The sequence below is a fragment of the Etheostoma cragini genome, chromosome 6 (genome assembly GCF_013103735.1).
Source record: "Etheostoma cragini isolate CJK2018 chromosome 6, CSU_Ecrag_1.0, whole genome shotgun sequence".
NCBI lineage: Eukaryota > Metazoa > Chordata > Actinopteri > Perciformes > Percidae > Etheostoma > Etheostoma cragini.
In genome coordinates, this window is record NC_048412.1 from 4,127,753 (window position 1) to 4,139,645 (window position 11,893).

Consider the following 11,893-nt stretch of genomic DNA (forward strand, 5'->3'; position numbering starts at 1 on the left):
CCAGTTAGCAAGCAAAGTCTTGGGACCAGATAAACACAATTGATTTTTCGGACCTCAGTCCCATAGAAAACTTGTGGGGTGACATCAAAAATGCTGTTTCTTAGACAAAACCCAGTAATGCAGAGGAATTTTGGGATGTAGTTCAATGGTCCTGGTCTGGAATACCTGTTCACTGGTGCTAGAAGTCGATTGACTTCATGCAACACAGATGTGAAGCAGTTCTCAGAAATAATGGATATGCATTTAAAGACCGTAGTGCAGTTATTCAAAGTAAAGCAAACCCTTGATACATTTTACAGTCCATACAGTAAAAAAAAACATATTCCACATAATAGTCCTTTTTCTTCACTTTCTGTAAATATATAACACAAACTTGATCAATTTTGGTCATGTTTGGATTTGGAATTGAATGTGCAGTATTCCCAATGCATTGATGTTAAGGAATTAAAAGCTATTCTAAGGATTTTGAGTAGTATTCACTTTTTTAAACACACTGCTATTATTCTGAACACATTTGCTTATTATACATCACTGTATAATAAGCAATTAAAGCGAAGACAATGGTGAGTGTTACACAACCAGGATTTTTTCTTCCTGCTAAACTGGAAAAGTATTGTCAGTGGTTCAGAATTACAAAGAAAGTAGAAAAGTGTTTGTTGCATTATGCTTGGCCTTTTTTTCCCAGTGCAGCTTTGGGATGAGCACTTTTTAATCTCCAGTTTTTTTCCCATTTAAATGTTATGATTTACTAGTTGCTTGGGTAACAACAGACCATGTTGTGTTTTTGACACTTTTTCATAATCTATTTCATAGCACTAGAAGACAAGTTTATGAGCATCAAGCCATCCAAAAACACAATGTGCCCCATCAATCCACAAAGAAGATCACAGGAAGTCATGGACCAAATCATAAACCAGCTGTGTTCCCGTTTTTACACCAGGACAGTGGTGAATCATGTTTGGATTTTTCCACAAATACGAGGCAGAGGCGTTGTATTCCTAAAAATGTAGAGAAGTTGTCACATTATAGCGGTGACACTTTGTTATGTAAACAGTGTCAAGTGTCGCACATGTCTCCCTCTCGTCCTCCAGACAAAACAGACTCGGCCTCTCGCATTCCTTCCTCTGTCTGTCCCAGACATTGTTTACATCTTGTTCCCATTGTATCAAATGATAGGGTAGGGTATAGAGTGTTGGTCACATCGATTTCACAACACAAAGCCTTAGAGTGGGACAGCAGCTTGCACTACAGAGGAAGTGGAATCCCACCTGTGTGAGCGTTAATACAGCATCCCAACTTGCTAGGCAACGTCTGACTTTCTAGTTGAAACTCCAACTCGGATAAATAATAGAAGGCAGCAACACTTTGCGACAGGTAGCCTACGAGATGCTAATGAGATGCTTCTGTAATGTCAATACAGTAAAAATGGACCTACTTAACAAAGTTTGTTCACTGCTGGCTACAAGTTAGCAATCAAACACAACAAAGGCTGTCAGTTGAATGGCTTTTTGAGCTAAAGTTAGCAATCAAACAATAGAAAAACTAGATAGCTAAAATGTTTTTGAAAGGATTCCCATCTTCTGTCATTGTTTGTAATGAGAAAAGTTTATTATTTCATGGATTTCACAAATTTCAGTGTGACACGTTATGCCGTCAACCATTTAAATCTGAGCATGCACAACTCAAACCTGCACTCGACTCACATCAGGCAGTGACAGGGAAGTTAAGCAGTGGGTGGCTGCCTTTGTCAGAAAACAACACAGATGATGCGAAAACTAGTAAGCCTCATGGTACATTTAAAGTAACTGTAAAATACCCTATTCCCCTGTTGGGTATGGGTTCAGGCACCGTTTAGGCGCGTATCAACGGTGTATCGTTTTAGCACCGTATCAGAAAAAAACAAAAAACGATACCCAACCCTAAAGTAAATGTAAATGTAAATGTGCTGTATTTATATAGCGCTTTTCCAGTCTTAACAACTGCTCAAAGCGCTTTTACATCTACAGGAAACATTCACCATTCACACACATTCAAACACTGTGGCCGGGGCTGCCGTACAAGGTGCCACCTGCTCATCAGATAAACATTCACACACATTCACACTCCGATGCGCAGCACCGGGGGCAACTCGGGGTTCAGTGTCTTGCCCAAGGACACTTCAACAATGACTGCAGCGGTGGGGATCAAACTACCAACCTTCCGATTGAGCCACAGCCGCACCTAATGGTATCTGACGTAAGATTAAAGGATAAGAGTGTGTACTTGTGTGTCCATTCTGTATTTGGAGTAATAGACTGTAACCTTGGAAAATGATCAGGCAGTGAGGAAGCAATAATGCTAAACAGAGCAACCCTTTCATATAAAAAGATACAGCAACAGTGCAGCTAAAGACAGGCCCTGGGAATCACTTTTAATAACAGTGAAAGTTGAATTTTACTGATCCATCATGCTTGAAGTTTGGAATGCAATTCCGAGCACCAGAACCTTCAGTGAGGAAGATTTGACAGATGATGACTTTCCCCTTCATGGCTAAAAAATATGTATTGCATACCTATTTCTTAATTCACTGAGGTTTTCACTAGTTTTTTCCATAATAGAAATCATGTAGTGTCAGGAAGGCATCAGTATGCTTCAGCCAAATTGCTTTCTAAACATTGTCTGAAACACTGTACTCATTTAGTAATTCTTACCAGCACTATACCTGCATAGCAGTTTTTTTTATGACTTAGAGGGCAGGTTTCTGGATTTTGCCATTTAAAGTTCCTTCTTTTTCTCTAACTCATTCATATACTGTAAAAAAGATGCTTTAGATCTAGAGCTGAAAGTGTCAAACAGTGATTTGTGTAAGGTTAAAGTTTTGAGTGTAACACATCTTTCTGTAGGGTCATTCTCAATTAAGAGTGAATGTAAAAGCATCTTCTTTTGAGGACATAAGATCACAAGCAACAAGACACATTTCATTCATTCAAGGCTTAGTGTCTATTGCCTCCTAGAGTTCATGAAATTAATTATTTTATGTTCATTGTGGCAATTCTCCCTTGTAACCTTCTCTTCAGGTAATAATCTGTGGGCGGCAGGTGATGTGCAGCTACCTGACTCAGGACATTGAGCTGCGGGTGGTCCAACACTACGTGGGGCCTGACAGTCAGACGGTGGTCAGGGAACACTGTGACTGCCTGGAGGCAGGGGCCAAGTTGCCGTCATATGTGTTGGAGGACGCAGAGATGACAGAGCTGTGTGTGAGGGCCAGAGGAGATGAAGACTGGTCCCAGGATGTTCAACTAGAGAGGATGGAAAAAGTCAACAGCAGCTCTGTTATACAGGTACGGTAACACAGACTTCGACTCAGACTTCAGCGTCAGTAGTGTACATGACCTATTTTGAAATAAAGCCACAAGTTGGCCAGTGGAACTGATTTTCTATTTTCCAAAGATCTATGTGGATGCTCTTTACTATATAGGCTACATTAGTTAGTTTTAGTCTTGCATTGCCAGACCTATCTCCACAGCGCTGTGGAGTAAAGTCTGGCTACACCACACATAAGTACACTCTGGGACAGGAGAAAAAACTAACTGCGTTGTTTGCATTTCTTTAAACCAATCATAGTTGGGCGGCTCTAAGCTCCTGTTGTAGAGACGGTGCCTCTGCAATAGTCAGACAGGAACTTGTTTTGATGAGACATTTGCACCCCGCAAAAGAAAATGCTACATACAATATTAAATGAAGTTAACTAGTTACACAGTACAGTAACGTAACGTGAGCTATTGAACTGGATAAGTGGTTTAACATATGATTAGCTCCTACCAATGTATCACCTTGTGTAGTTTGTCCACAGCAATCCCCACCATTGGCCCCAAAATGTCCCAGTTAGAAAGCAAATGCAGTTAACATTTAAATATTTACAATTAATTACCAAAAGACCCAAGCACAATTTTATTTCACGGTCTCGAATTCTTTTTTAAACCTGCCATTTTCATCTTGCTAGCTTAAAGGTTGTTGTGGTTGTATCATATAGCAAAGGGATTTTGAGAACGGCAATACACAGAGAGCAAAAGCAGATGGGCAAAGCCATTGAAGAGGCTTCTGATTGTGGATGTCAGGCTTTATACTGGAAATGTACTTGTACTGTTGATGCAGACTAGTTATTTCAAATGTCATTTTTAAAAAGACATGTTTGATATATCATATACAAACACAGATAGACGCACACATTGCACACACCGCTACTTCCTACTGGCTATACAGCCACACACACGTTTGGAGCTGGTGACTGGACCACCAACTATGGTCGGATGCTCTTCTCCTGGGTGGCCACAGTGGCAGAGTTTCCACGCTGCTAATCACAATTAGAGGAAAGATTGAGATCTTCCTCTCAGATAGGCTTTCAAAGGCCCTCCAAGCATAATTCAACCATGTTGAGAGGTAGAAAATACAGTTTATTCTCTCTCATAACAACACTAACCATAGCCAGGAAACCCTAGCTGATACGTGGGCACATGGAGAGGCTTTGAAGGCACTTTCACACTGGATTAGTGCCAGACAATCACTCCTTCACTCTTTTCTTGCTCTTGTTCTGTATTGTTCTCTGTCTTTTACTGTCCCTCTCTCTTTGTTTTCTTCTTTTATAAGCCCCATGTTGTTAACGGTTAGCTTGTTTCTACAGCTTCAGCTTCTGTGTGTGGGATTGAACATCTCTGACTCCACTCCAACCTCCGTTGTTATCTCTTCTCTTCAGATCAGCCATTCATTACACATATGGAGGGTTGGCTCCAAATGAGAGAGCTGCCTGGACTAGTAGCTGGGTCCTTAGATCTCTCTATCTCTGTCTGTCTCCTGCTATTTCACTCTCTTGTTTCCTCCCTTACTTTTACTCGCTCACCCACACAGTTGGCTCACTCATCTATCTTGTAGTTGTTAACTCCTCTATTTTATTTACTTCATCCTCTGGCATTCAGCTTGTCCACCTGTTCCACTCTCTAACTCTCTCCCGTGACTATGGCTGTCTCTTTTCTCATCTGTCTCCTGATTATCTGTATCAGAAATCCATCTCAAGTAACTCCTCTACCTCATATCTCACCTTACTCCTCCCAAACCTTTTAGCATTTTTCTGCCCCTGTCCTTCACTTTTGACAAAGTACAGGAGGTCGTCTTGACCTTATCCCAGAGTGTTTTTGGTGGATCAGGCCTAAAGAGTATCTGTTTTCCAAAGTTTCACTCCCTCATCCCAACAAGGCTGTTTTGCAAGGCCCACAATATTAAAACTGAATGTTCACTCTGTCTCTGTGCTCCACTCTGCTGTTTCCACCAGTACATCAAGTCCCCACTCTGTCGTAAACTAGACCACTTGTAATGTGCCTTGGCATCCCGATACTTTAATGAGGAGTGAGGAGTAAATGGGACAAACACCAGTGACATATAAAGAGCGCTCAGCCTTCGGTGGGCACATTCTCAGCCTTTTAAATCTTACTAAGATTTAACTGCCTGTAATGACCCATTATCTGGCACTAAGAGTGTCATTTTCCTCAGCAATGACATTGTGTTGCAGGGCTTTAGTGAGATTTAACTTTTAACTGCTGGAAGAAGCCAAGAGAGAACTTTTTTTAGTACAAAACATGGTAATGCGTTACTCATGAAGGCAATAAACATTCTGCCAATGAGCATTAAAGTAATCAGATATCCATTTTTTGCATTAGCACCACAAAGAAACTTCAATCTTTTTTACCCTTTGCCATAATGTAAACATAAGCGACTAAAAACTCCACCTGTGTTATACACACAGTATGACTAAGCTGTTTTCAATTGGATAGAAGGGATTTATAAGTGATGACTCATTAACAGCCTGTGTCTCATTTCAGGTGCCTTGCTCCAGTGGTTCTTTGCTCTATGTTTGGTGTACACTTATCACAATTGAAACTGGCTCTCACATGCAGCAGAGAGTGGTGAGTATACCCGTACACACTCACATGCACAGGCAGCTGAATTATATACATAAGATCATCATCACATTGAGTCAGTTTGATTATGTCTCACTGATGATTGTTTTGTATGAATCCTCGGTTTCAGGTAGTGTTCAGTCCACTGTTTGTCATGAGGAGCCACTTGCCAGATCCAGTAATCGTCCACATAGAGAAAAGGAGTCTAGGACTGAAAGAGAGCCAGCTCATACATGGCCAGGGCCACCAGGAGCCCCTGTTAAACACTGAGGCTGACCTTACCCACCACCTAATCTTCCAGGCCAGGTAAAAAAAACTACCATCGAGAACAGTACTGACCAACATTTACAATACATTTACACCCTTAATGCTTCAGTGCATAACTTTTATATATTAATGAATGTTACATTCAAGCCATTCCCATGTGAGTTGATACAAACCTAGTATCAGCTCCACAAAACTCTCTCTGTATTTCTCACTATTGCAATGGTGTCATCAGGCAACTTTGTCACGCAGAAAATTGAGGTAGATAGTTACGTTTTCTGAAGAGTCCATGTTTTTTTGAATCCTCTGTGTCCTCCTTTACTACAAGCAACTGCGTGGAGGAGTGGTGGTGATGGGGGATGCACGATCATGGGAGGCTTGTATCATGTGGATGTGGAAACAGTTTTCATTGATTAGAATACCATTATGGGGGAGACAAAAACTACGCATTATAGCTTTAAAAGGCAAGGTAGTTCTGAAGTCAAAAGTCTACATGACCCACAATACTTTAAATTTTTGTACACATCTCATTATATACACTCAGAATCTATGCCTATGACTGAGGCAGACCTTCACCTGCTACTTGGTCTTTCCCGGGTCTTCTGTTTCTGTCCTTGCTCTGTCCTCAAAAATCACTGTACAATTTAGTTCTTTCAGTCCAGTGTTATATTATGTCATCAGCAACCAGCTCATTCAACTACAAAGGACAGAGTCTCATTTTAGTCTTCTGTAATGGATGAGACACTTACTTAAGCTTCTCTTACACCACATTCTGATCTCCCTGAGCCAACATGAAGACATGATCTAGGGGAATCCAGGCTTATTTCAGTGAAACAGGAAGCCAGTTTGGCAGCAGCTAAGACACTGCTCCAATTCCTACATGTCAGGTTGGACCATAATTACACCTCATTTAGATACAGACCCTAACAGAGAGCAGGTTTTTGGCCCCATATTGGCAACATATTTGTGTGTGTGTGTGTGTGTGTGTGTGTGTGTGTGTGTGTGTGTGTGTGTGTGTGTGTGTGTGTGTGTGTGTGTGTGTGTGGGGAGAGAGGATTGTATGTGTGTGCACACATGTTTGCCTGGGTGTATGTAAGTATGTGTCCTGGTATCCATGTGTGGTCTGTGTCTGTCATTGTCATAGTTATGTGCCATTGTAAGTGTGACCGCCGTCACTTCATCATGGGCAGAGTCTGTCACATACATCACTGCTGCGCCTGTTACTCTGCCCCAGTCTGTCAGTGTGTGTTCACACTTTCTCATATTGTCCGTATTGTCTTGTAAGAGACAGTTCTTTCATACAGTTCATCATGGTAGGCTCCACTAAGCTGAAGTATTTGTCAATGTTTAGTTGCATCAAAATGTAAAGTAAATGGACTGTTCTTGTACAGTGCTTTTCTAGTCTTAAAAACTATTCAAAGTGCTTTTACATAGTACAGGAACCATTCATACACATTAATACTGTGGCCGGGGCTGCTGTACAAGGTGCCACCTGCTCAACAGATAAGCACTCACACACATTTACACTCCAAAGGAGTATAAAGTAGGAGTATAAGGAGCATCTGGGGCAACTCGGGGTTCAGTGTCTTGCCAAAGGACACTTTGATATGGGACTGCAGGATGGAACCTTGCGATTGGCAGGCAACCGCTCTACGACTTAGCCACAGCCGCCCTGTTCCCATGTTAAAAGAAATGCCATGTACTGTCTCTGTCCAAAGTCTTTCAGTGTTTATGTTTCAGTATGGGTGGCCCTAAAGGTATTTGTTGTTATTGTTGTTGTTCCTACTGTGTTTGTTATCTGTACATCACCCCTTTGGTAGTAACTTGTGGTGATCTGAATAAACAGAGTAAACGTTGAGTGTAATCGACTCCCCCTGAGATAATCTTTAGCTGTAACCGTTGTGTGTTTAGATATCTGGTCACAAAGCTTGTTTTGATTTCAGCTGCCATAAAGGAACCACAGTGGCCATACAGTGACTGGAAATATATTTGGCCCCTGTTTGTCGTAGATAAATCCTTTTTCATGCGCTCAAAAAGCAAGCTCAGAAACAACTAAGTGTCTTGTCTTTCTGGAGTGCAACCACAATGTTCCTTGTGTTTACAATCTGTCCCCTGCCTAAACTGCCTCTCACCGCACAAACTTACATATCCCCCTCGCTTGTCCCCCAGATTCAATCCATCCCTCATCCCTCTCCATCCTCAAAAACACACAGACTACAAGCCACAATTGTAAACCTACCTTCACTCACATACACATGTATGACATGCCTACACACAGGCCCCCCAACCCCAAACCTCTAGGACAGATCCAATCTTGAATGTTCGCTGGTCAACAGCTCGTCTTTCCTTCCTGTTATTACACATAGTTGTGGGCTCTAATGGACGAGGTAGAGAGTAGAGCTGCGGTCTGCAACACAAGAGACACAGACATGTCTTAACCAGAACTATTCTGTCCTGCTCTCCTCATATTGGCCACCACATTAGAAAGCTGAGGGTTACAATCAGAAGCCTCTTCCAGTTCCCCCCCCCCCCAGGAACTGCTCTGGATCAAGATTTCCTGTCAACACCTTGTCCCTCTCCTCTGTCTTTCCCCCCGATATATAAGCATTAGCCCCTGTGTTCCTTTTATAGCACAATGAGCTCTATTAATAAACTACCGCTCTGGGGTAAGGGGCTGCTTTGCTGTAGCCAAGTGGAACTGGATCATGTCCAGAGAAAGAGAATAGCTATTACAGTTTGGATTTAGTTTTTTTTTTCTCCTTGCAAAGCCTTAATTGACCAATGTCTGGGGCTAGAGGTATGCAATAGGATTATTTACTGCAGTTTAGCTTTTTTCTCTGATCTTTGTGAATTAGGTTTTGTAAGTTAAGACTGCATGTCAGAAAACATTCAAAACCAAAGGCAGATTCAACCCTCTTCGAGGTTTCAGGGTAAAAGCAGAGTTTAGCTGGAGGTCACTTTAATTGTTCTGAACAGAACAATGGGAATAGTGAGCTGCTGTCAAGAGATGTCTTGTTCTATAGTGAAATAAACAATATGTTTGACTTGATTCTGGCATAGAATAACTTAACATGCCAAATTTGCTGACATAATATACAGCAGTCACTGGTTTACAACCATGTGCCTTTACGACCCAGTGAGTATGTAGGTTTTCATTCCAAGCGATCACTTATCACACCGTCCACCACAGAGGAGGACATTATCTAGATAAGTGAAATCAGCTGGTACAGTGCCTGCTTGGCAGGAGGACCTGCAGATTATTGCGTAAAGATATGTTTGAGGATTTATACAAGTCCTGTAAGGTATCTCGTATTTCAAATGAAAAGTGGTTACATGTTCCCACATAAAACACACAAATAAATACATGCATCTCACTAATTTTTGTCATGTTAGAGAAATCTATAATGATTTGTGCTCTGTCTTTCAGGGAGGATGAAGATGCCTCCCACTGTGCTGTACCAATCTCCACCAGCCTAATCAAACAGATAGTGAACAAGAATGCAAATGAAGACAACCTGGAACACATCCTGGCTGACTTCTATGGTCCGAAGACCTCCAGTGGGCCACCATGGCCTTACGTCACCAAAAATGCTGACAGGTACTTCACATTAGTTGTTGCATTTGTGAGAATTGCAGTTTTGAGCTCTAATTTTGTGAATATTGTTGTTTGTCTTTTTTTTAAAAAAACCTTGAGCAGCCAACACAACTTATAAGCACATGGGTTTGATAAACAAATGTAAGTTTAAAATGTGAATGAACTTTTCTTATACAGCGATTTATTAGTCTCAACGACTACTCAAAGCCCTTTTACATAGCAAGGGAACCACTCATCATTCACACACAGTCGTAATCTGTGGCCGCGGCTGCCGTACAAGGTGCCACCTGCTCATCAGATGAACATTTACACGTTTGTAACGATGGAGCAGCATCGGGGGCAACTTGGGGTTCAGTGTCTTGCCCAAAGACACTTTGACATGGGGCTGCAGGGCCAAGGATCGAACCACCAACCTTGCGATTGGCAGGCGACTGCTCCACCAATGGATAGAGAAATAATGTCACATGCTGTAATGCAAGTTGTGAGCCAGATTCACATTCAGACATGAGTGCAAGAGCCCTCATACCCCCCAAGACACAATGACACCTTATGATCCTTTGTAATAAGTCAACATGTGTAATTATTTTCTAACTTTTATTATAGCATTTCTCTGGCAAGCATTAAATCTTACTGTAAAATGGCATAACACAAATTTCATTGAAAGCCACCAGAGTGTTTTTTTCTAATAGCAAGCTTCATACAGCATCCCTCCTCAAAGCACAAAGTTGTGCAAGCAAGCCCTTTAATGAGGAAAGCTTCTCTTTATTGCTGACTCTTTGTTCACATAATAAAAACCGTTAACTGCAAAGACAATGCAAAGCCATGCATCAGAAGTTAGCAGGGATCCCACTGCCGTCCCCACAGACGGGAGATTTAGGCTGTCACTCTGTCACAGTCCCACTTTCTCACACAAGTCACAGGGCACACATCCAGTTAAAACTTGGCACAACTTGCAAGCTTACAGTGTGTATACTGCAAAGATGTGTTCACATGTGTGTATGTGGCCCGTGCATGAGAGTACGTACACAGTACTGTCGGGCAGCACACACATGAAACTGTCCACAAATGTCACTCTGGAAATCATCCTTTGTCACAAAGCAATCACATCTTGATAGCAGCGGAAAAAGATGTAGCCACATGTTCTCCCACAGGCTCCGAGTTACAAAGAGTCCCAGTAGATCTGCTGGACATGTGGGCCATATGTCTGCCTGCCTGTGGTTTCTCCGAGTTTCTCTGCTCGCTATACATACTCAAACATGCACACAGATTGTTGCCCAGCACATGTGTACACACTCATAACACTGTTACATACGCACACCACCATACACATTGCTCACCTTTAAATGTCACACACTCTGTGTCTCAGTGGAGGGCTGCTATCTTGTGGTTTGGTGTTGGGTTTCTCTTTCAGTCGGGCCTCTTTCTTTCCTGCTAGACAAAAGCCCAAGGCCAAAGCACACTTCCCATCATGGAAGTAGCAGTCTGTGTGAAACCCAGCCCTCATTCATTTAAGAGAATGAGGGGGAAAATGGAATGACAAGTGCCAATGGAGGATTAATAGCACTGATTTCTATCTCTAAACACACTCAGTACTTGGACAGCAAGTGAAAGCCACAGTTTAATTTGTATATTTTCCTTAAAATATAAGGAATATAGATAACAGTAATACAGTTTGCTGTTTTGTAAGAGGTTTCAGTCTCCCTGGCACAGTGGAGAAACCAAACCAATTGAACTCCCTGGCAGGGAGTGTGTACATATTGTGTCTTAAAGGGGCAGAGGAAGTTGAAAGTGGTAAAAGTTATTTTTCTCTCTTTGTTGGATTTTTAATGGCCAAGAGGCACCTCCACAATCATTAAACAAACATCTTGTAGTGGTTGGGGTTAGGGTAAGCTCTAGCTTCAGGCTGTGTGTATAGAGGGGGTGAGGGGGGCGCTGAGAGCAGTGTGCTTCTTAAAAGTCACACTTCTAAAACACTCAACTCCAGAGTTGGCAGGTTTTGACAGAAGCTGCTGAGCGCATTTCTTTCAATTACCTTTTTGGGAGTTCTGTGATGTGATTTATGATCTCTGCCCTCTGCCTTGAGGTCAATTTCCTATATAAC

At 41.9% G+C, this 11,893-nt stretch overlaps 1 protein-coding gene across 2 annotated transcripts in view; it reads left to right on the top strand.

Moving 5' to 3' along the window:
• Positions 1–11,893, top strand: part of LOC117946102 (vacuolar protein sorting-associated protein 13B-like) — a 335,261-nt gene that overhangs the window by 301,642 nt on the left and 21,726 nt on the right. For both annotated transcript variants that reach the window (XM_034873955.1, XM_034873954.1), the window contains exons 48-51: positions 3,057–3,323; positions 5,856–5,939; positions 6,064–6,239; positions 9,625–9,795. In XM_034873955.1, the coding sequence (XP_034729846.1) occupies positions 3,057–3,323; positions 5,856–5,939; positions 6,064–6,239; positions 9,625–9,795 (698 nt within the window). The remainder of the gene's footprint in view (positions 1–3,056; positions 3,324–5,855; positions 5,940–6,063; positions 6,240–9,624; positions 9,796–11,893) is intronic.